The sequence below is a fragment of the Oratosquilla oratoria genome, chromosome 34 (genome assembly GCF_046742065.1).
Source record: "Oratosquilla oratoria isolate Oo_2021 chromosome 34, ASM4674206v1, whole genome shotgun sequence".
NCBI lineage: Eukaryota > Metazoa > Arthropoda > Malacostraca > Stomatopoda > Squillidae > Oratosquilla > Oratosquilla oratoria.
In genome coordinates, this window is record NC_134810.1 from 41,387,790 (window position 1) to 41,413,698 (window position 25,909).

The 25,909-nt window shown below is 44.9% G+C and overlaps 1 protein-coding gene across 2 annotated transcripts in view; it reads left to right on the forward strand.

The window, feature by feature from the left end:
- LOC143018230 (uncharacterized) overlaps positions 1-25,909 on the forward strand; it is a 542,359-nt gene that overhangs the window by 448,631 nt on the left and 67,819 nt on the right. The window contains exons 4-8 of one of the 2 annotated variants that reach the window (XM_076173475.1): positions 1,683-1,749; positions 3,125-4,035; positions 13,195-13,347; positions 16,260-16,567; positions 18,999-19,375. In XM_076173475.1, coding sequence (XP_076029590.1) covers positions 1,700-1,749; positions 3,125-4,035; positions 13,195-13,347; positions 16,260-16,567; positions 18,999-19,375 — 1,799 coding nt within the window. In that variant the 5' untranslated portion in view covers positions 1,683-1,699. The remainder of the gene's footprint in view (positions 1-1,682; positions 1,750-3,124; positions 4,036-13,194; positions 13,348-16,259; positions 16,568-18,998; positions 19,376-25,909) is intronic. The other variant, XM_076173476.1, reaches the window with a different exon arrangement.

Sequence of the window (25,909 nt, forward strand, 5' to 3'; positions counted from 1 at the left end):
TTTCTTCTTCATTTATTCTTTTCTTTTCTTCTTCATTTTCTTCTCTTCTTCATTTTCTTCTCTTCTTCTTTTTCTTTTCTTCATATTCTTCTTTTTTCTTATTCTCCTTCTTTTTCTCCTCCTCCTCCTCCTCCTTCCCCCTTCTCCTCCTCCTCCTCCTCCTCCCCCTCTCCTCCTCCTCCATGCACTTCATTTTTATCATAAGTAATTACTCTCGATCTTTATAGTGGGGAGCGCAAATTTAATGACTTAATATTTCGTTTTGAATGTAATGCGTTTTGAATTTACGATTATGGCCTGCTGGCTGCAGATATAGCCCCATTGACTGTGGGAAAGTGAATTACATTAACTTGAAATCTAGATAGGAACTGCAATTAGTGATTCTTGGTCATTTTGCCTTCCTTGGGGAGCTCATAAACATGATCAGTTGTGTGGCATCGTACATCTGGCAACCTTTTTTTTTTTTTTTTTTTTTTTTTTTTTTTTTTTAGTGGAATATGGTCTCCAATCATAAACTAATGGCGAGTGACTCTGATCCGTAGGGACGTCACTAGTCACTAAAGTCCCTGGAAAATTGATTCCATAAAAAATTCAGTCAATGCATCATACGGACTATAACAAGTAACCGTTTTTACTCCGGAAATAATTGGGAGGAAAGACGCATTTCAATTGCAAGGCTATTTATCATATTAAATATTTCTTATTTTATTTCTTCATGTAGTGAAGAGGTATCAAAGGACAAATATTATCACAAATTAAAAAAAAAAAAAAGATTGAAGACAGAACTGCCTTTCAAAGGCGTAGACAAAAAATGTCAAATCAACAATTGAACTCTTCTTTCAAGAAGACTGACGATTTATCGAAGAGAGTTTGAGTGCTCAGTATAAGGACAGAGAACCTAAGCACCCAAGGAATGAGACTGAAGAGTTGAGGACCATTGGATTTAAAAAAAAAAAAAAAAAAAAAAAAAAAAAAAAAAAAAAAAAAAAAAAAAAAAAAAAAAAAAAAAAAAAAACTTGCCGGTTGAAGTTCTTCGTCATGGGGTCTTCGGCTGCGTCAACTTCCATCAGACCATATAAGGAAGTGGAGACAAGCACACACTTCATGGTCTTGGCCAAATATTCTTCTAATCAAAGGATCGACGACTTTCAGTGGGGCGAGGAGATTGGCCCCTCATTTATTTTTTTTATTTATTTTTTTTTTAATAATAATATGCTGGAGAACATCTTATGTGTGTGCATTTCCGATTTCACATGCGTGTAACGATCTATTTGTCTGTTTATGTGGATCTAGATTTCATACAGCACGCACACGCACGCACGCACGCAGGCCTACATACGCGGCGTCAAACACACACACACACACACACACACACACACACACACACACACACACGCACACATACGTATGTATTTACTTAAACACGAATACTGGTATGTTGCCTAAAGATTAACGCAAAGAAGAGTGTTTTAATTCATTTCGCTTTCGTGTAACTAGCTGTAATGCAAAATGGTCAGTCAGAATCATTTCCTCCCTGACACTTGAAGACAAAAATATATGACGACGGTACAGAAGTAGTATCGCCAGAAATACCAAAAGTAACACTGATGTCTATTTATTATCTCTTTATTCGTTTATTTATCTCTTTGTTTATTTGTTTTTTGTTTGTTTTTTCTCTGCAGGTGTGAGGTATGAGATCATGGCAAATACAGCGCCCCCTACTAAATCCTGCCTCAAGGCGCCCGTCAGGTAAGTTATATTTCTTTTGTAGAACACAAAGAACATAAGAATTGAGGAGGCTGCAGGAGACCATAAGGCCTACACTAGGCAGACCCGTACCTCTACCTGTCATCCCTGTCCAGAAAGTTATCTCATCTTCTCTTAAAACAACTAAATGGAAGAGACTGCAAGAGACCATAAGGCCTACACTAGGCAGTTCTGAATCCATTACCACCTGTCATCCCCATCCATAAAGTTATCTGACCTTCTTTTAAAACAACAAATAGTTTCAGCGCTTACTAACTACATGGTTACTAAGTCTGTTCCATTTGTTGACCACTCTATGGGTAAACCATTTCTGTCCTGTTTCCTTTCCATGCCTTAGGTCGAGCATTTAGTCGTCATCGTCGTCATCGTCGTCGTCGTCTCCTTCGCCTTCTACTTCTTCAATTGCGTCGTCTTTTTCTTTTGTCTTCTTCATTATTTCTTCGTCTTCTCTTTCTTCGTCGACTTCTTTCATTTTTTCCTTCGTCCACACTTTCTTCGTCGACTTCTTCAATTGCGTCGTCTTTTCCTTTGTCTTTTTCGTTTGTTTGTTTTTTTCTTCGTCGACTTTTTTCATTTTTTTCTTCGTCTTCTCTTTCTTCGTCGACTTCTTCAATTGCGTCGTCTTTCTTCGTCTTCTTAATTTTTTTCTTATTCTTCTCATTCTTCGACGATTTCTTCATTTTTTTTTCTTTCGTCTTCAGAAGCCAACAGCCTCGCCTCCATCTGGAGGTGCAGCCCCGGGTGGCTGACACTCGGTTCCCGTCGGTATGCTCTTCCATTGTAATCTTTTGTAAAGCTCACTCTATCAACTTTGACAGTATTTCTGCCTTTTTACATGGAACTACTTAGTGTAGGCTTTATGGCCTCTTGCAGTCTTCTTATTTCTTATGTTCTTATCCAACTGTTTTCAAACAGTGACATGGAAATCTGTGGAAGGGCCCGAGAATCGTTCTCTCTCTCTCTCTCTCTCTCTCTCTCTCTCTCTCTCTCTCTCTCTCTCTCTCTCTCTCTCTCTCTCTCTCTCTCTCTCTCTCTCTCTCTCTCTCTCTCTCTCTCTCTCTCTCTCTCTCTCTCTCTCTTTCTCTTTCTCTCCCTCTTTCTCTCCCTCCCTCTCCCTTTCACTCTCTCCCTCTTTCTCTCCCTCCCTGTCCCTTTCCCCCCCCCCTCTCTCTCTCTCTCTCTCTCTCTCTCATATATATATGTATATATCGTTAACACATTGTTAATACATTATCACATTCTGATCACTACAGTGCTAATCTGTTGTCATAATGTTTTGAGTTCACACCTCTCTTGGTTCTTTGCTTGTGACTTGACAGTGCGTTTGACATCGGCTCTGTTCTCGCTCTCTTCACAGAAACCCTTGGGTCTCTGATGACGTCACCGAGAGCAGCAACTCGTCCTCGAGGGCCACGTCGGTGCACAGCCAGCCCACGACCTCGCACAGCACGCCCACGCCCGCGTCCCTGAACGGGAGTAGTGGGCACGAAGCGGCGGTGGACGGGACACCTAAGCACGCGGTGCTCTGTGCCCAGGCGCACGCAGAAGGCGGCGTGATCGTCGTGACTTCGTCGTCGTCGCCGCCAGTGGCACTTCAACAACAGCAACAGCAGCATCATCATCAGCAGCATCAGCAGCAGCATTACCATCATCATCATTATGCTGGAGCTGTCCCAGTGGCGACGGACTTGGCCGCCATGCAGCAGCAGATTCAGCATCAGCAGAAGGTGCAGCAGCAGGTGGCCGTGGCGCCTCCGCGGCCTTTTGCCACCCCGAGCAGCGGTGCCTCCAGCCACGCCTCTTCCTCAACCTCCTCCACGGCGCACCTGCCCACCTGCGCGCCTCCTCAGGCGCAACCCATCACCTCTGTCCCTGGAGGTGGAGTTATTGGTCAGCACCACGGTGTCCCCGTGTCCCACCAAATGACCACCGCCGGTCAGCAGCCCCTCCCGCAGACTCTCCTCTGCCCCCCCGGACACCACAACCCCCACCTGCAGGCCCCCCAGCCCCAGGTGTCCCAGGGGGGACCACACCAACCCGTGGTTGTGCACACGGGAATACAGAAACCCTGGATGGATCCGAAGGCCCTCTGGACGTCTCCAAGCTCCCCCGGGACAGCGCCGGCGATCTTCACTGTGGGCGGACCGGGCGTCGAACCGACGCCCCTGTGCCAGGCGCAGCACTACCCGTACTACGCGCCTCATCTCGCCCACGGGGCGCCAGGTGCTCCTCCCCCGGGCGCCATCGTCCATGCTGGGTATATGCCAGGTAGGTTGCCATGCCAGTCTGCGGATGCAGTAAGATTTACAAAATTTCTTTTAATTTTTAATCGTTTTTTCCCTACAAGATACTACCCTTATTCTCGTTTAGTTGTTTATAAAAATATGTATGTGTGTGCGCATTCGTGTGTATGTGCGTATGTGTGTGTTCGTGCATGCGTTCCGCGCACCTGTACGCTTTCTCACGCAACCAATTAGACATATACAATAATTCTAGCGCACACTTTTAAGTTCCTCGTGTTTTTGTATTCATAAAGTAAACTGAGGCATGAAAAGTTTTCTGGGGGAGCCCTGGCACAGTTCACCTTGTACATCGTCAACTTCCACCGCGAGACCTTTTTGATAAAATCGTTTAGCGGCGCGTTGGGGGATGAGAGTAGTAGGTAAGGAACCAAAAAGGGGAGTAGTAACTGGGGAGGGAGAGTGAGGGGGAGTGGGGAGAGTGGAGTGGCGGCCCTCGTGAGATTCAATAAGAATTAATTCTCCCTGGATGGCCAAAGACTGGAAGATAACTATCTTACTCTCTGGGTCTGAGGTGTTGAAATCACCAATTGACTTTTAAGATTATGACATAATTTAATTTCCGTTCCTGCCAAAGCCAGAGTATTTTGTTCATCTGTGGAGAGCATTTGAGGCGAAAAGGGGTCTCGGTCATTTAAGGACCCTTCTTTGAAAGGGTCAAAGGGAACCTTCGTGTTTACGGAGGACCTTCATTGGGATGAAGTCGCCGCGAAATTGATGTGTAATGATCTGTTGGTGTGGAAGAAATTCAAAGAGGCTGATGGCGTTTTTTTTTTTTTTTTTTTTTTTCTCGCTAAAGGGACTGATAGCGGGATTTTTTTCTTTAGCTAAAGGGACCGATAGCGGGATTTTTATTTTATTATTGTTTTTTTTTAATCTATTATTTTTTAAGCCAAACTTACATAGTTTGGTTGATACGAAAGCGAAAGTAATGGGGTGGGGATAACATCCCTAGTAAACATGTCTAACTTTTTTAAAAAGAAATAATAATAATAAAAAACAAAAAAATTATAAATGAATAAATGCATAGAGCGTCATCGTACGTACCAAATAGACTACTTTTACATAATTTATTCTGACAAACGATAAACCAAAATATTCAGCAGAAACGTTTACTATTGATGTGTACGGAAAGGTGATTATCGGTTGACTTTTTATACAATAACAGCCCTTAAAGGCGAAACTCCCCTTCAGTTGTACAAGATCGTCTGGTCTCAAGGAGTTATCACATTGGGCTTCCACGGGTTATCACACTGGGCTTCCATGGGTTATCACACTGGGCTTCCACGGGTTATCACACTGGGCTTCCATGGGTTATCACACTGGGCTTCCATGGGTTATCACACTGGGCTTCCACGGGTTATCACACTGGGCTTCCATGGGTTATCACACTGGGCTTCCACGGGTTATCACACTGGGCTTCCACGGGTTATCACACTGGGCTTCCACGGGTTATCACACTGGGCTTCTACGGGTTATCACACTGGGCTTCCATGGGTTAGTACTCTGGGCTTCCATGGGTTATCACACTGGGCTTCCATGGGTTGTCACACTGGGCTTCCACGGGTTATCACACTGGGCTTCCACGGAACTTCACCAGCGTCGACCGTTGAGAGTTCGTTTGAGTAAAAACGACTTCAGTTACAATATTTGAATTTTCAAATCTCCAAAAATCAAATGATCTTTCTGTCATATATAGCAAAGCTGATTCTAAACCTATACGGATGTTAAACGTACTGCTAAAATGTTCTTAGAGAAGTCTAGATTTCTGTAAGCGAGGTCATATTTTAGTTATTTCAAATAAGGGTTGGAGGTAGGGTGTCGGAGGAAAAATACCCCGGTGTGATAGCCCCTTTCGCCAGAACTTAATGCATAAAGTGTGTCACCGAATTGAAGGTTTTGATGCAGTAGATTCAATAAAGTGGCCCGATTTGATCGAGATTTGGTGCACTGAAACAGGATCCTAATAAAGGATCTAATCTGATTAAAGACACTTGGAGTGTTTGAACCTATACTCCGATTTATTGATTGATTTATTATTATTAAATTATGTTTTATTATTATTTCGTTTATTTTTTATTTATATTGTTTATTTTTGGCGGGGGGGGGTATGTCTAAAGATGTCAAGTGTTTAAACGTGTACTCTTCTTTTTCTTCTTCCTCTTCTTCTCCTACTCATTCCTCTTCTTCCTCCTCTTCTTTTTCTTCTTCCTCTTCTTCTTCCTCTTCTTCCTCTTCTACTTATTCCTCTTCATCTCTCCCCTCCCCCTCTTCCTCCTCCTTCTCTTCTTCTTCCTTTCTTCCTCCCCGTCCCTCTCTTCCTCTTCTTCCTCTTCCTCCACCACTTCCTTCTCCATCTCTACTTCCTTCTCTTCTTCATCCTCCTCCCCCTTCTTCTTTTTCCTCCACTACATATTGGTCCTCATACCCTTCATCTTCTTCTTCCTCCTCCTCCTCCTTCCCCTCTTCCTCCTCCTCTTCTTCCCCTCTACTTCGTCTTCATTTTCCTCTTCTTCTTTTTCCTCCTCCTCTTCTTTCTCCTCCTCCTCCTCTCTCTCCTCCTCCTCCTTCCCCTCTTCCTCCTCCCCTCCTCCTCCTCCCCCTCCTCCTCCTCCTTCTCCTCATCTTCTTTCTCCTCTACTTCGTCCTCATACCCTTCTTCTTCTTTTTCCTCCTCCTCTTCTTTCCCCTCCTCCTCCTCCTCTCTCTCCTCCTCCAACTCTTCCTCCTCCTCCTCCTCCTCTTCTCGGAAGTGCGGCGTTGTGTACATTAATCTGGCTTCAATTCTGCCGCTACGTAAACTCATCGAACCCGATTTGGCTCCGACGGTCGAACTCGGGTGCCAGACTTCGTGGCGCCGAGCGAACCTGGTCGTGCTCTGTCGCCAGGGAGACTTCTCATTAAGACTTCCACCACCACGACCTGTCGACGACTCCACGACCGAGTCGTGCTGTCGCCAGACGATTTTATTAGGTTAATTGGGAACCACTCCAACCCCTCTTCCCTCTCCCTCTCTTCCTTCCGCACTCTTCCCTCTCACCTCTTCCCTCTCCACTCTTTCCTCTTCCCTCTCCCCTCTTCCCTTTCGTCTCTTCCCTCTCCCCTTCCCTTTCCCCTCTTCCTTTTCTCCTCTTCCCCCCTCTTCCCTCTCCCCTCCCCTTTTCCCTCTTTCCTCTCCCCTCTTTCCTCTTCCCTCTCCACTCTTTCCTCTCCCTTTTCCCCTCTTCCCTCTCCCCTCTCCTCTCTTCTACCTTCCCCTCTTTCCTCTCCCGTCTTCCCTCTTCCCTATCCACTCTTCCCTCACCCCTCTTTCCTCTCCCCTCATCCTTCTCCCCTCTTCCCCTCCCCTCTTTTCTCTTTTCTTTCCACTATTTCCTCTTTCCTCTCCCCTCTTTCCTCTCCACTCTTCCCTCCTCTCTCTCCCCTCTTCCCTTTCCCCTCTTCCCTCTCCCCTCTCCCCTCCTCCCTCTTTCCTCTCCCCTCTTTCCTCTCCCCTCTTTCCTCTCCCCGCTTCTCTTTCCCCTCTTCCCCTCTTCGCTGTCCCCTCTCCCCTCTTTCCTCTCCCCTCTGCCCTCTTCCCTCTCCCCTCTCCGCTCTCCCCTCTCTCCTCTTCCCTCTCCCCTCTTCCCTCTCCCCTCTTCCCTCTTTCTTCTCCCCTCTCCCCTCTTCCCTCTTCCCTCTCCCCTCTTCCCTCTTTCTTCTCCCCTCTTCCCTCTCCCCTCTTTCCTCTCCCCTCTTTCCTCTCCCCGCTTCTCTTTCCCCTCTTCCCTCTCCCCTCTCCCCTCCTCCCTCTCCCCTCTTCCCTTTCCCCTCTTCCCTCTCTCCTCTCCCCTCTTTCCTCTCCCCTCTCTCCTCTTCCCTCTTTCCTTTCCCCTCTTCCCTTTCTCTCTCCCCTCTTCACTCTCCCCTCTTCCCTCTCCTTCCCTCTTCCCTCACGTACCGTTCGCCAGAATAGAAATATAGGATTGCCATCGAGTCAAAGTGATGAATTTATACTGTAGTATATACTGCTGTGCCGTACATGTATTGATATACGTATTTGTGAAAGTATTTTACACATGCGTGGTTGAACGAATACACAACATGTATAAGGACCCTGTGTTTGCTTGTATGAATATATTGTATACGCATTGTTTACTTTATATGTGTGCCTAGATATTTTTTATTTCATTATTTGAGAAAAACAAAAATCCTAAAATGCGTGTGTATGTATGCATGTATGTGTGTATATTATGTATGAATGTATGTTATACATGAATGTATGTATGTTAAGTATGCACATTATGTATGGTTATTATGTATGTGTGTATAAATGTCTGTATGCATGAATGTATGTTATGTATCTATATTATATATGTATGTATATGTATGTATAAATGTATATATGAATATTATGTATGTATGGATAAATGTATGTACAGTATGTACGCATAAGGATGTATCTGAGGAGTATTTAAGAAGAATGTGGATATGTAAGAGGATGTGATTTGGATATTGTACAAATTGATGAATCATATAATGAGCGAATCAAGGTTGGGAGGCCTTGGAGGAATGAGATGAGAACAAAAGAAAGAAACAGGAGACTGGACGATGTAAATGTGTTTTTGAAAAAAAGTGGAGAAGGAAAGACAGCTGTTGCAAATCAGGTACGAAAGATGCAGAAAGGAAATAGGAACAAGAGAATGAGGAGAAGAGGAGGAAGAGGAAATGTGGGAATGAGAAGAGGAGGAAGAAAAGGAAGAGAAAGGGTGGGAATGAGAAGAGGAGAAAGGGGAAAGGAGGAATGAGAAGAAGAGGAGGAAGAGGAAGGGTGGGAATGAGAAGAAGAGGAAGAGGAAGGGTGGGGATGAGAAGAGTGGGGATGAGAAGAGGAGGAAGAGGAAGGGTGGGGATGAGAAGAAGAGAAAGAGGAGGAAGAGGAAGGGTGGGAATGAGAAGAGGAGGAGGAAGAGGAAGGATGGGAATGAAATGAAGAGGAGGAGGAAGAGGAAGGATGGGAATGAGATGAAGAGAATGAGGAGGAAGAGGAAGGGTGGGAATGAAGAGAAGGAGGAAGAGGAAGAGGAAGGGTGGGAATGAAGAGAAGGAGGAGGAAGAGAGAAGAGAATGAGAAGAAGAGAAAGAGGAGGAAGAGGAAGGATGGGAATGAAGAGAAGGAGGGGGAAGAGGAAGAGGAAGGGTGGGAATGAGAAGAAGAGGAAGAGGAGAAAGGAAGGTAGATACATAAAGGTAAATAAAGGCAAAAGTAGTCATTGTCCTAATATCACATTTTTCCCACTGGAATATGGAAACTAAAGGTACGTGTGGTTTTTGTATTTTTTATATATATGTACATTTATAGTTCTCACTTTATTGCTGAGAATATTCGTCAAAAGTTCTTGCATTTTAGAATGTATGTGTCAAGCTTCTACTCAAGCTACCCATTGTCTCCCATGTGCAATTAATTCCTGCCAATAATTAGCACGACCCCAAAGAACTGCAATTTCTTTCGTTGCTCAAACCAATGCAGTGTCATGTCGCAGTCCCGTATTTTATTTTTATACGTACATTTTTTTTTACAGCTTAACCCATTTTTTCCTAATGTTTATTAACCCTGCTTTGAATCTTGTCTCTAAAAAACCCGTTTTTTGAAACCTGTAATCCCTACCTGGCTTTGAACCTTGCTGCTCATGAAGCATTTGGATGTGTTACCGAAACCTGCTTCGAAGCTCTTGCAAAACGCTTCGAACCTTGATTCCAGTCAGTGTTATGAACCCGCCCAGCTGTGTAACCTTGATAAACAGAGATCTTGCATCTAAGCTTACCCCTAACTAGTTGAACCGCCTTTTGCACCCAGGCGGATTGTGCTCGTTGTGTTAATCACCATCCGGAACACCGTTGTACCAACACTTACACCAAAACCATGACCACCACCAACAAGAACAACAGTAACAACAACTTAAACTACAATAAGAACAAGAACAACAAGAACATAAACGACAACAAGGACAATAACAAAACAACAACATAAACGGCATTAAGAACAAGAACAAACGACAACAAGAACATTAACAACAAAATAACAACATAAACGACAAGAAGAAGAACAACAGCAACAACAAAAATACAGTCGTCACTTAATTGCCCTCAGTTTTATTATTCCGTCCACCACAGATATAATTATTTCCACCATCAACACCATCAATTCTGTCCCTTTTAACACCACTCACACCTTCACCCACCGCTTTCACCACTACCACCAACAACAACTATCACCACAAGTAGCACCTCCCATACTGCCACCAGTAACGTTGTCTCACTAGTATAACTACCACCACCACTACCACCGTCAGTGTTATCAACACCACTACCACCACTACCACCACTACCACCACCACCAGTATAACCACCACCATCACTACCACCATAATTATCACCAAAATTGATTAATAACCACCATATTGACATCGACGAGGAAGATAACAACAGAGAGAGAGAGAGGAATCCGGACATTAGTTCTGGGTGACTCGTCCGCGGTTTGACAAACCGGTTTGGGTACAGGTTGTCTACCGGGGACGTCACGGCTTCCGGGTAGCGTCCGGAACTACCGGAACACACACACACACACACACACACAATTTTTTTTTTTTTTTTTTTTTCATCTCCTTATCGCCCAGACACAGTTGAGACCAAGTATGCTTCTCTTCCGGGAGGAGCAGCATATGCTCTTTATTCATTCACCGAAAGCAGCATAAGATCTTATTTTCTGTATAGGGTTCTTCCTTCCAGTAAAATACCGTGGCCGGTCCTTTCCACGGATTGTGATACCCCGTTATCTCTGGATAAAGTGACCTTATCTTTTTCTGCCCGGAAGTCACTTCAACCAATAATTTCTTTCTTCTTCTTCTTTCTCTTCTTCTTTCTCTTTTTCTTCTTCTTCTTCGCATTCTTCTTCTTTTACTTTCTTCTTTCTCTTCCTTTTCCTGTTTGCCTGCTTCTTTTCCTTCTTCTTCTTCTTCTTTTTCTTCTTCTCCTGTTTCTTCTTCGTCTTTTTCTCTTCTTCCTCTTCATTTTCCTTTCTTCTTCTTTTTCTTTTTCTTCTGCTTCTTTTACTTTCTTCTTCCTCATTTTCTTCATCGTCCCCTTCTTCTTTCCCTTCTTCTTCCTCTTCTTTTCCCCTTCTTCTTCCCCTTCTTCTTCTTCTTCTTCTTCTTTTTCTTCTTCTGCTGCTTCTTTTTCTTCTTTTACTTCTTCTTTTTCTTTTATTTTTCTTCTGCTTTGACTTTTTTCTTCCTCATTTTCTTCGTCTTCTTTCCCTTCTTCTCCCTCTTCTTTTTCCCTTCTTTTTCTTTTACTTTTACTTCTTTCTTCTTCCTCCTTCTTCTTCTTCTTCTTCTTCTTCTTCTTCTTCTTCTTCCGGCTCTGTCATCCACCCGGACCTCAACCTTGCGACAGTCCGGATCCACCGACTCATTTCCCCGGAATAATCACGACCAAAATCCTTCATTTCCCTGTCCAAACACTCCTCGAAGGAACATGACCCAGAGCTTTCATTTCCTTCAAGAAACCTCTACCTTGTTTTTACTCATTTCCCTGAAGGAAAAGAATTGACCTGATCATTTCCCTGAAGTAGAATCGACCCGGATCCTCATTGCTCTGGCCCCAGAATTTCATTTCCCCGAGAGCAGTTGGAGATTCTTTTGTTCCTTTTGAAAATGGAAATGAAACGTAGGTCATTTCCTTAGAAATTACCTCATCTTTCATGGCAGTTACTACACATTCTCATTTCCTCAGAGTGACATGATCCAGCTGCTCATTTCCTCGTAGGAACCTGATCTGGACACTCATTTCTCGAAAAATGACTTGACCTGCCTTCTCATTTCACTGAACGAACACGTCTTCATTTCACTTAATCGCATTAAGATGTTCATTTCTGACAGGAACACATCTTACTCCTTCATTTTCCAGAACCACAACGACCCATCATTTCATTTCCGGTCACCAGATGACACTACCCCGACTTTTCATCTCCCGGAAAGAATTGCATCCCAGCCCTTCATTTCCCTCCAAAGCAACCGGAATCATTTCCCAGGAGCAACGCGTCCCGGTTGCTCATTTCCCCGGCGCGACCCGTACTTCATTTTCTCATGAGCCACCGGGATCATTTCCCCTGTTGGTCATTTTCCAGCCGCGACCCGTCCTTCATTTTCTCCTCCAAAGCCACTCGGATAATTTCTCCTGTTGGTCATTTCCCCGGCGCGACCCGTCCTTCATTTTCCTCAGAGCCACCGTAATCATTTCCCCAGTTTGTCATTTCCCAGACGCGACCTGTCCTTCATTTCTTCAAAGCCACCGGGATCATTTCCCCTGTTGGTCATTTCCCATGCGCGACCCGTCCTTCACTTCTTCAAAGCCACTAGGATCATTTCCCCTGTTGGTCATTTCCCATGCGCGACCCGTCCTTCATTTTCTCCAAAGCCACAAGGATCATTTCCCCTGTTGGTCATTTCCCAAGCGCGACCCGTCCTTCATTTTCTCCAAAGCCACCGAGATCATTTCCCTTGTTGCTCATTTCCCAAGCGCGACCTGTCTTTCATTTCATCTCCAAAGCCACCGTGATCATTTCCCCTGTTGGTCATTTCCCAAGCGCGACCCGTCCTTCATTTCTTCTTCAAAGCCACCGTGATCATTTCCCCTGTTGGTCATTTCCCAGGCGCTAAACTGGAGCCGTTGATTCCCCGGAGGCAATACATCCTGGAGACAACTCTCCTCCCCGGTGGAGATCTGGAAGCGCAGTCCTCCTCTCCTCTCCTCTCCTCCTCCCCTTCTTCCATACATCCTCCTCCTCCTCCTCCTTCCCATCCTTCATGTCTTCCTTCCGTCCTCTCTTCCTTCTTCACGCCCCGCCCTGCTAACCCTCCTCATCCTCTCCTCCCGATCTTCCATACATATTCCTCATCCTCCTTTTCCACCTCCTTACCTTCCATCTTTTCCACCTTCCTTCATATCTCCCTTCCGTCCTTCCTTTCTCTCTCCTTCACCCTCTTTCCTCCTTTGTGCCTGGCCTTCACGGCCTTCCTCGGCCTGCTTCGGCCTGCCCGCCGAACAAGTGGCCAATCAGACGTGCTAATTGCTCCATCGCTGACAGGTTCCGTCGGCCCCGGTGCCCTTACTAACGCCGCCGCCGTCTCTGGAGGCGGCGGCGGCGGGGGCGTGAGCTCGAGCGGCAAGGCGTCGAGCACGGGAGGCGGGATCAGCTGGGGGGGCAACACCTCCAACAGCGGAGGAGGAGGAGGAGGAGGTAAGTAGCTGGTCATGAGGTAGTTCGGGGGAGAGAGGAAGAGAAGACGGGCGAAGAGGGAGATAGGGAGCGGGGGTTGGGGAGAGGGATCCTCCAATTCCTGTCAGGTTTGGGTGGGACGGAGGGAGACTATAGAGGAGGATTAAAGTGGGGTGGGGGGTATGTAAATGGGGATCAGGAATGGTGTTGGTATTGGGATAAGGGAGGAGAGGACGTGGACAGAAGGGGAGAATGGGTAGATAGGGAAGGAGATGAGGAGGGAGTGGATGGGAAGGTGGAGGAGGGGGAATAATGAAGTCGAACACATAAAACGGACGAGCATCTATGGAATGGACAAAGAAGAAGAGAGGAGGGAAAAGGGGTGAGGAGGAGGAGGAAGGGGTAAATCAATGAAGAGTTTGCGAGTGACATAATGGCGCGAAGAACGAATAGAAAGAGGAGGAGGAGGAGGAGGAAGAGGAAGAGGTGGTAGAGGTGGATGTATGTAGGGGGAAGAGGGGGAGACTTGGAAGGTAAGCTTTAAATTACTTGTTGATTAGTCGCACCTCTTCCCCTCGGGAAAGGCAATCGCTGATTGCTGGGTCCTTATTAGTTCGGGTCTAGTGGGGGAGTCTGCCGATTGAAGAGAGGATGGGAGGGAGAGGGAGAATGGGGAGGTACGGGGGTGTGGTCGAAGAGAGTCTTCTTAGCTCCCACTCCAAGTCGCTTGATGAAATGTTCTTAGTGACGGAGTTCCTCGGTATGAAGAAACGGGACAACACCAGGTTCCTTCATGTCCCTTTCGTCAATGATACTTGGCAACCCACACGTTGTTTCAGTCGTCTTAAGACCCCCGTAGTTCCTCGAACGTGACCTGAGAGGTGTGGTCATAGCCTTCACGTGCGGAATCACGCAGGAGATTAATGTAAGTGTCTGGACGATGAAGACGGTGTGATCCAAGTGGCACGTCTTGGCTTCTGGGTTGCTCCAAGTAGGGGCTGTCCTTGTTTGCTAGTGCCTGACCTGGCACACCTATGCTTATGGCACGTGGCACATATGACATGGAGTCATCTTCCATGACCCCGGATGCTGAGGCACTGGACACCAGCGTTTATAAATCTTCTAAAAACAAATGAGACCCATCAACGTGAATCTCGAGGAACGCCCCCTATTCACAAACGCCACTCCTTGAACAGGTATCAATCTCTCCAGATTGCCCAAGTGTCCACCTTGAGTTCCAGTGGGTATCAAGTCAAGAGATTGGCATTCTGAAAATCCATGTGAACAAGTTGCATAAACGCGGCAAAGGAAACATGGACTGGAATTGAAGCGTTTACACCTGACGTTTCGTCTATTGACTTTCTCAGGAATAAACGCCTCACTTCTTGTCCATGTTTCCTTTGCATTCCTTTGAGAAAGCCAATAGACGAAACGTCAGGAATAAACGCTTCACTTCCAGTCTATGTTTCCTTTGCCGTGTTTATGCAGACTGGCATGCTATCTACAGCACGCCATGTCCCATAAGATTAACAACACTCACTACTTGAGTGACTCCCTTCAGTATGTGAGGGACACCCACTCATGTGCTGACACCTTCTCTCACTCAGCCTCTCATACATTATAGCCCTCACACATACGGTAGCACCCTCCAGCCGCCTCTTTAGCCTTAGTACCAAATAAAACACAGGCAACACAGCTCAACGCAAAGGCAGACTTCCTGTTGCTGAATCGAAGTACAGTTTGAACTTCTCCCTCACTTAAAATACTGAGGTAGTACACTTGGAACCCAGGTGAGAAATTCAAACTGTATATCAATTCAATAACAGGAAATCTGCCTTTACTCTGTGCTGCGTCACGGCATTGGCAGACTGCCCACACAGAGGCTAGGGGATGGCATACACCGTTATTGCGTTAATGAGATACCGCGTGTGGGACAATGATGACCAAAAGTCATTAATCATTCTATGGAAACCGCTTTGCATATACAACGATTCTTGCTCTTTATCTTATATATTCTTTGCACAATATATTCTATACAGTGTAGAGTATTTTTTAGAGGAATATGCTGAATGCCCAGGGACAAGGAATGTTGTTATATGTTGAGTGGAATCTGTGAAGTGGGCTAAGACTTTTGTTTCTGACTGTACCGCTCCCTTGCATGTAATTTGCTCATCCTTGAGTATACACTTGTTGCTCCACTTCACACAATCCATCCTCCTTTTCCACCAGACACGTGGTTCTCTCCACATATTATTCCACCTCCCTGTCACCTGCACAATCATCATGTCACATGTGACACACGAATGACCATTTTAACACGCGGCAACGTCCCTTACGACACAAAGGGGTGAGGGAAATGTCCTACTTGTGAGCAAATGACCGCCTTTGATGTTGTTCCTCGGAATCTTTTGTTGTTGTAACCGCTTCTGCATGATTTGTTGCCTCTAAACAGCGTCAAGGATAGGTGGGGAGATTGGAGCGTTGGGGAAGGAATCGCAAAGGGCCGGGAGAAATGTCCTACTTGTGAGCAAATGACCACCTTTGTTCCTCGGAGTCTTTTGTTGTCGTAACCGCTTCTGCATGATTTGTTGCTACTTAACAACGTCAAGGATGGGTGGGGGAGATGGGGGTAGGGGAGGAATGAGGGAAAGCTTGTGAATGGATGTGATATCTATACTAAAGCATCACTATATACTTTCGATATGCCAATGAACCTCCGCCCACCTGGAACTCGAAGCCTGATTGGCTGTCTCGTAAGTAGAGGGCAGGACTTTATTAAGCTATAAGAAAAAAAAACGCTTTCTAGTTTTTGATAAATATGTTTTAATCCACTAATATAAGATATCAATGTTTCATGCTGATACATTAAACTGTTCCCCAGGCGGGACTAGACGAGTATGAGAGGACATTTGACCTATTCCTTATCTCCTTAGCTTCCAACACAGCCACGTCGACCCAGTGGTCTACAGGCACGAGCGCAGGAGGAGGTGGAGGAGCTCCCGGTGGGGCCCCTCCAGGGATGGTCCTGGTGGGTCCTGGGGGCGGCAGCGCTGCGGGGCTTCGATCAGGCGGCGTGGTGGGCACCACGGGCGGAGAGGAATGGCTCTCGAGGTGCCAAAGGTGCAACGAAGTGTGCTTCGTGGCTGCGCAAGCCGTCTTCGTAGCCGGCATCCTGACCGGGTTCTCGCTCCTCATCGCCGGCGCCGTCTTCCACCGGCAGCACCAGTTCAGCGATCTCCAGGTTAGTCAGGGTGGTGGCGGTCGACACAGGGATGGCTGGGACCAGCCGCGCTGTGTTGACAGGATTCTGTACTTTATCCCCGTTTGAACGTATCTGTTTCTTGGTTTTTACTTATTTACATTCATTTAGTTTTGCCTTTCATTTAAGAACATTTATGTGTTTATTACTGATAATTCGTTCTTTTTATTTTCCTTTCTTCATTTATTGTTCTGTTTTGCCTAATTAATCTGTTTATGTATTTACTTGGTTAATTATTTATTCATTTATCCTGCCTAGTTGTAGACTGTCAGGATGGGATTTTCCTCAAATGAATAAAAACGCTTAGCGTTAGCCAGAATAAGATAAAGAAAAAAAAAGTACAGGCATTCCTCAACTTACGAACGAGTGACGATCCGTTCGGCCGTTCGTAACCCGAAACGTTCTTAAGTCGTTATTCAACATAATCTTAAGGGCAATCCCTATATGCATAAAGAAGTTTGGTATTAAGTCAACACATGCTTTCTTATTCTAAAACACATTGCTAATAATACATAAAAAGTAAAATGTAATACCAATACTTTAATGCTAGATTCCGTAACATTAACCCATTCAACTCCGAAGACTGACGTCATATTTTTCTGGTGTTTGATCATCAAACATTTTTGGTGTTTTATGATTTTTTGTTTTATTTGACCAAATGACAAGACATCTTGTCATCGGAGTTTGATGGGTTAAAACTGGAATAAAGAAGGCTTGACGCTTCGTTCGTATGCTCTGAAAGTTCGTAAAGCGAAGGTTCGTAAGTGGAGGGCTGTCTGTATACTTTAGAACGGAAAGGGTACATCTAATGGTTGAATGAATCGCTTTGTGACAATCATTATGAAGACATAAGACAGAGTAATAATACTTTTTTTTTTTTTTTATTTATCTATTTTTACTCGCTGGACCTTGCGACCTGTGTCGTGTTTAAGTCAGCGTCAGACGATTTCCTTCAGCTTTATACTTTCCTTTTCCCTTCCCAGGTAGTGTAAGGATCTAGAGAACGTACCTTTCGTCATTAGAAAGTAGAAGTTTACCTAGTTTTCTAGTATATTACTGGCATATGTGTAGAATCAACTGGTAATTTTTCTAAGTGTAGCTAATGAAATTAGTTAAGTTGTAGTTTCCAAACGTACAAAGCAATCGTCAGGATGGCTTTTATTTATTTGTATTTATTTATTTATTTATTGTCCTAAAAGCTCTCAGGATTCAAAAACATTTCGCTCCCAGTTAAAGGAATAAATCCTCGGCTGATTTATCAACCTGATCCCAACCTCTGCGTGAAAAACTTCTAAAGTATTCTTCTATGCGTACATTTTATGTTTAGTTCTGGGTGATACGCGGTTTTATTCAGTTAAGCCACGCCTCCTTTCCCCTTCGGCCGTTTGTGATTGGTGGACAGCAGGGGCGGGGATAACCATGAACCAATCACGCTCTCTCTTCTCTACCGCCCGCCAATCAAATGCACCGAAGGAGAAATTAGGGGTGGGGCATAATCCTCAAGTAGATTTGGGTGGAGTGTAAGAGCAAGACAGCCACTATACCCCATGCACTCCTAGGAGCCCGTTCTAGGTGGAGCAGAAGCGGGAATTCACCTGATTGCGACGCTGCCAATTTGACCAATTAACAGATCGTCACTGTTCCTGTCTCACATGGGACATCTCGGCGTGGCAACATGGGAGAGCAAAAAGCGCTGTTGCCACGTGTCAGAAATTATTCAGATCGATGTTATAATCCATAAAAGTGATGGTTATTGTACTATACAGGTTCCTTTACTATATAAAGAATATATGGAAAAATCAAATAACATATAGCTGAAAAATAAGAACGAAAGGGGCGTGTAGTAAGGTTGATTTAACATGGCTTACGACGTATACCACAACTTGAACGGACTGTTTGGAGCGCATGGACTACGAGTATAGTAAGATGGTAGGCAAAAGAATAGTAAGATGCTCAGACACCATGGTATGTGTGTTTGTGTGTGTGTGCGCGCGCGTGCGTGTCGGGGATGTTTTTTTCTGAGTTTCTGAGAAAGCCTTATCGATTTCAAATTAATAACCTATTTTGCATGTTAACAGTTATACCGCTCTGCAATTTGCAAATGCTTACTCCCACGAATGCAACTTGTGGACTTAATATGCAGATGCAATTTGCAGTACTTTGTCTGGAGAGAGATTTAATGTGTGTGCTTATGCTCTTCTCGTTTTGCAAATTGTCGACATTATGCTCCGCATGCACGCGCGGCGACTTGACGTAATGGCGCCTAACGGACCCAGATTTTGCATAACTCATAAATATCACCTTCATTTCTAGTAGTTACTCCCAGCGAAATAATACCGTTTAGTAGTAGAGGTAATTGTATATTGAATGAAAAAAGATATATATTTTCATCGGAATTCAAATGTCTTTCCAGGTGTTGGTCTACATCGGCGCTATGGTTTCTCTGGTCTGCGTCGTTCTCCTGGTCATCTTCTGTGCCATGCGACAGAACCAGAGGGCGCGAAGGAGTAACATAAGGTACCAGGGCCACACGCCCTTTCTCGACCACGAAGCAGTACCTCTACGCACCTTCGAATCAGCCAATCACAGTGCGCCTCCTCATTTTCAAATGACGACGACAGCAACTGTAACGGCCGACCCGGGAACAAATAAAGACTTTTTACGTCATCCGGACCTGACCAATCACAGCGTCTGTATCATGGGAGGCCCCGCCCCTCATTACGTACCTGTGTCTTCTGATCAAGCGTATATACAGGCACAACCGCCCCATGCGCGACTTCTACAAGCAAGGTATGTTTACATGTTTGTGTTGTATATTTACATCGATCAGAAACAATGTACTGTACGCTGCAGATACTATAGTAGTAGCTACTATACACCGAATTTGCAAATTCATTTGAAGTATCATTGTGTTTTTACCTTTTATAAAATAACACTGTTATTTTACATGCAATTGTTTTTATGCATTTTTAATTTCATATGTGCGATTAAAGAAGATAAACTATGTCGAACATGTAATACATATTTAGACCATGATTCTCACTAAATACTTTGCATGATAGCAACAGTATTATTTTCCATGCATTCATTATATGTTTTTGAAACACTGATGTCGATTTTCAGCGAGACTCGAATGCATGTCATGCGTAACCGCAAACTCAAAGGCCCTGTTCACACTAGCGGTTCGAACCGCGCGGAAACCGCGGCGGTTCCGCTTAGTCAAGGGAAAACTGCGCGGTTGTGTGTGAATGCCTCCATTTACCTACGTATTTATTGAATCACCGCGGTTCAAACCTCTAGTGTGAACAGGGCCAAAGATGGCTGTCATTGATGACGCATAAGAATATAGGAACTGGAAACCAAGAGACCATAAGGCCTACACTAGACAGTTATCTTACCTTTTCTTAAAACAACCAATAGTTTCAGAGCTCAGTAATTGGTTACTAAGTCTATTCCAATTGTTAACCACTCTATAGGTAAACCATTTCTTGCCTATTTCCTTCATAAATCCAAATTTGTCCAATCTAAGCCCATCACTACGAGTCCTGTCCTGTCCTGCTGTCTTAGTATGATGACCTTGTCAGGTTCACCCTTGTTAAATCCCTTGACCCATTTCAATACCTCTATTAGATCACCTCGCACTCATCGTCTTTACAGAGAATGTAAGTCAAAGATGCCCAAGGCTGTCCTGTTCTCGTATGATGAATTTCCGAGTTATTTTGTAGACAAATGGGTGCCGGTATAGTATGTGGCGTACATCTTTGAAACTGGTATAGTATGTGTCCTACCCTACTTGAATGTGTCCTACCTCAGGAAAAGATTTGAAACGAGGTTAGGTTAGCTTAGGACAGGCTAGGTTAGGTACCTAACCTAATTGGAAAGGTAGACCTCATACTATACAAAAAAAAAAAAAAAAAAAAAAAAAAAAAAAAAAAAAAAAAAAAAAAAAAAAAAAAAAAAAAAAAAAAAAAAAAAAAAAAAAATCGTAGGCCACATACCATACCGGCACCGAAAAATGATTGACATGGAAGTACCATAGGCCGTAGAGCAAGGGTTCCCAATTTGGGGTACCTGGTACCAGCTAGTGGTACATTGGATTTTTGAAGGGGTACATTAGGTCTGAGGTGACATGCGCTCTTCATCTCCATCTCTCTCCTCTCTCTCTCTCTCTCTCTCTCTCTCTCTCTCTCTCTCTCTCTCTCTCTCTCACACACACACACACACACACACACACACACACACACACACACACACAGGCGCAGGGCTAGAGTTCCCGGCTGCCACTACGGAGGTCCGGGCTCGAATCCCGCCCAGGGCTGAAATAATTTCAGTATCGCTGCGCTGCGAGTCGTTACTCCAACTCTCGTGGACGGGGAGTTGGGTGTGTGTGTGTGCGTGTAAGGTCACAGCATTACCCATAGATCGGTCATATATGAGCTCTGAGCTCTCATACGAAAGGGTAATAGCTGTCGATCACGAGTCCAACACGTGATCTAAGACCATAGTGAATCGGCGCGCGCGCGCACACACACACACACACACACACACACACACACACACACACACACACACACACACACACACACACACATTACAGTGTACAGTACAATGACCATCAAAATGATATGTATGTAATGGATCAAAATATTCTTGGAGTAATCTTCTCTCTAATACAATTTTTGTCAAATTGGATAGCCACTGACGATCTGTGTAGGTGATCGCTCAAAATTGCGGAAGACTTTTTTCTCTCTCATTGTTTAATGTGGAACAGAAGTTTCCGATATTCATTGAATAATGAGGAAAAAAAAGTCTTCCGCAATTTTGAGCGATAAACTTCATAGATCGTCAGAACTTCAGTGGCTATCCAATTTAACAAAAATTGGATGAAAATATTTGACAAAATACCTGATTTTAGTTTATTGATGTTATCCCCATTAAGATTGGTATGTAGTCTACACATACAGATATCATAATGGAATGATATCAAAATATAAATTTCGTCTCTCTCTCTCTCTCTCTCTCTCTCTCTCTCTCTCTCTCTCTCTCTCTCTCTCTCTCTCTCTCTCTCTCTCTCTCTCTCTCTCTCTCTCTCTCTCTCTCTCTCTCTCTCTCTCTCTCTCTCTCTCTCGCCCTCACTGTCTCTCTGTCTGCCTCTTTCTCTCCCTCTCTCTCTCTCTCTCTCTCTCTCTCTCTCTCTCTCTCTCTCTCTCTCTCTCTCTCTCTCTCTCTCTCTCGCCCTCTCCTCTCTGGCTCTTTCCCTCTCTTTTCTTTTTCTCTTTTTTCTCTTTCTCTTTTCTCTCTGACTAGAGCTGATGCAAATGGTCTGGCATTAAGCAGAACATAATACATATATAATATAGAAATTATTAAGCTATTTTATTGTTTATTTATTAATTTATTGATCTATTATTTCTACGATAATAGTTCTTAGGGTGAACGATGTGGAAACTTGAGGTTTCGTATATTATTTTTATATATCTGTTGTATACATACAGTATATTGTATACGTATTATGGACCTAACACCTTTCTGTGATGAACGGTGCGTGTATAAGCCCCCAACAGGAACATATTCATGGGTTTAAGTTTCAGTAATACCATAGAGAAACAACAAACACGGTTGAGTTGCCACATACCGCCAGATAAAGGAAATACACTACCGAGCAATGTTGCCACTGTGATCAATGCCAGTTCCCACAAATGAGTGAGATTTATACCACGAAATCCCACAAGGAAGTCTGGATTTCCACATTTTCCTCCACCAAAAGAAGGAATTATTATTATAGACACAAACAAGTTCATTGCAATATATTATTTGCTCACAAAACATCCCGTGTGAGCAAATTTCTCAGACACAAATTTGTGGAAAATTCCAAGAAAATGGCTTCGGTGCGCTGTGCTCACAACTGTGCATTGTTTAATACCTAAGACAGTGACAGGGGCGTCCTTGTCTAAATAAAATCGTATGACGACAGCTAGATTAGACGATGTCACTTCCTTGTAGGTCAATCAAGATAGAGATAGATTTCAGTTGAGACCAGTTTCCCGCCAAAAACACTTTCCCGCCCAAAACATGATTGATTGAATATACAAAGCTATTCTCCCAAACTGTGTTAAGATTTAACAAGATCTGACGGATTTTCATTATTACCATTCTTATTATAATTAGTATTATTTCGTATATATTTGAGAGAGAGAGAGAGAAAGAAAAAGAATTTGTCGGTCGTTAATTTTCATGGCGACACCTGGGTGGGTGGGGGATACAGGAATGGTGGATAGACCGAGTATGGTTACAACCTCCCCCCCCCCACGCGGGGTGGGGTGGAGGAGGGTTGATGCCTTGTACTGCACTGTACTTGACTGTAATGTACAGTACTGTAATGTACAAGAGGAAACGTGAGCCTCTCATTTCTCTCTCTCTCTCTCTTTCTCTCTCTCTCTCTCTCTCTCTCTCTCTCTCTCTCTCTCTCTCTCTCTCTCTCTCTCTCTCTCTCTCTCTCTCTCTCTCTCTCTCTCTCTCTCTCTCTCTCTCTCTCTCTCTCTCTCTCTCTCTCTCTCTCTCTCTCTCACACACACACACACACACACACACACACACACACACACACACACATGCTATACACGCATATGTATATGAATATATACATACTCTTGTGTGAATAGGTATGCAAGCAATGAAATACAAAACACAATTCTGATAGTAGCGTATAGTGTGTGTGTGTGTGTGTGTGTGTGTGTGTGTGTGTGTGTGTGTTGATTTATGGATGTGTGTAGTTTTGCATCCATAGACAGAATTTGCCTTGAAATGTTTAAGGTGTTGGTTTGGGTTATAGTTCCATCTACCTTGTTCCACAAATCTACACTTCTACATGGAAAGCTATACTTTTTGACATCATTACAAGTATATGTGTGTGGTAGAGAGAGAGAGAGAGAGAGAGAGATCTGCGCACACCTTTCCTCTTTCACTACAATGTGTGTGTGTACGTGTGATTCACCATGGTCTTGGAGCATGTGTTGGACTCGTGATCGACAGCTACTACCCTCGCGGAAGAGAGCTCAGAGCTCATATATGACCGATCTATGGGTAATGCTGTGACCTTACACGCACACACACACCCAACTCCTGTCCACGATAGTTAGAGTAATGACTCGCAGCGCAGCGATACTGAAATTATTTCAGCCCTGGGCGGGATTCGAACCCGGACCACCGTAGTGGCGGCCGCGAACGCTACCACTGCGCCATCGATTCGTGTGTGTGTGTGTGTGTGTGTGTGTGTACGTGTGAAGGTCTGTAATTTTACACCCATGGACATTACGTTCATACACGTATGTGAACAACATATAGTCAACATATCTTTTTCCCAAACATTTCTCTTCGTCTTTTCCTTCTTCGAGAACAACAATCGACCCAAGCCTCGTTCGTGGACGAAAACTAACATACCTCAAGGCATTCCATAGCACTTCAACACAATTAACTTTTTTCCCCCATTTTCCTTCCTGTACCGTTTGACGATTTTATCCAGCCTAAGTGGGGACCAAAACAGGGACAGAAATCCTGTCTCGATCGACAGAAACCTCGAGGTTGTCCATCATTTGAATAAAATCGTCCCTGAAGTTTGGCACCGGGGTTTGCTAAAGCCCCCGTCACGCTGTCACGACTCCCGTCAAATGTCGCGAATTTGAAAACCTGGAAGATGACTTCGCATAGAACATTCTAGAATATCCCTAAATCTACAATTGAACAATGTGTCTAATATTCGCACAAATATAACTTTTCTTAGTTCGTCATTCAGCTTCTCAATATATGACGCAAAGGTGTGGTGAACAGAGGGTCCTTCGCTACCTTTCGGTACGCAGGGTGATATATAAGGAGCTCAGGTTGTGGTCCCCGAGTAGGTCTACAGCACCTGTACCCAGCGGTGCGCGACCCTAGGCCCGCGGTCACTCCTGCGGTTAGGGCAGTCACGGAGCCCGACCGCCGACCCAGCCTAAGTCGACACTCGCACTAACCATAATAAAACTAGCAAACACTCTTTAGCTTTATTCGCTCCCTCGGCACCATATTTCAAGTAACGTTCTCGTAATGTTACAAAGGTGATTTGACATTTGGAGATTCGAAAATTTGAGTATTGTAACCGAAGTCGCTTCTACTCAAACGAACTCGCGAGAATTTTGAATATGCGGAGGAGAGGGTGGGGGTGGATCGCTGAGGTGTTCAGTTTCGTGGGAAACTTGACAACATCTCTTTTGTTCTCACACGAGTCGTGGTGGGACAGTGGTTAGCGTGCACAGCCTACCACCTCCAACCCCTCATCCACCTTCTTCTCTTTCACCTCTTCTTCCCTCACCTCCTCTTCCAACACCTCATCCACCTCCTCCTTCACCTCCTCTTCTTCCTCGTTCTCCTCCTCCATTTCCTCCTCCTCCTTCACCTACTCCTTCACCTCTTCTCCTTCCTCATTCTCTTCCTCATCCCTCACCTCCTCTTCCTCACGCTATTCCTCACCAACCTCCTCTTCCTTCATATCCTCCTCCTCCTCATTCTCTTCCACCCTATTCTCCTGCTCATTCTCCTCCTCCTCCTCATTCTTCTCCACCTCCTCCTCCTTCACCTACTCCTTCACCTCCTACTCCTCCCTCTCCACCTCCTCCTCCTCCTCCTCCTACACCTCCATCACCATCTTCACCTTTTCCATCTTTAGCCTCCATCCTCTCCCTCTTCCTCCTTTTTTCATCTTCTCATTGGTTCTCTCCTCTTGTTCTCATTTCTCCCCCTCCCTCTGTCTTGTAGTTATTAAAATAGGCCTCAAATAACGAAGACCAAAGTCATTTAAGTTCATAGAGGAGAAGGAAGAAGAAGAGAAAGGAGGAAGAAGAAGAAGAAGGAGATGGTAATCCCCAGATACTTTGAATACCTGGAGGAGGCGGAGGTGGAGGAAGAGGAGGCACGGTAGGCGAAGGAGTGGGAAGAGGAGGAGGGATAGGAGGAGGAGTCAGAGGAGGCGGAGGTGGAAGAAGAGGAGGCACGGAAGGCGAAGGAAGGGGAAGAGGAGGAGGAGGAGGAAGAGGAAGCAGAGGTGGAAGGGGAGGAAGAGGAGAAGGCGAAGGGGGAAAAAAAGGAGGTAAAGGCGGAAGCGGAGGAAGAGGAGGAGGGGGATGGAGAGGCGGAGGAGAAGGAGGCAGAGGCGGAAGCGGAGGAAGAGGAGAAGGCGAAGGGGGATAAAAAGGAGGTAAAGGCGGAAGCGGAGGAAGAGGAGGAGGAGGAGGAGGGAGAGGCGGAGGAAGAGTAGGTAGAGGCGGAAGCGGAGGAGAAGGAGGCAGAGGC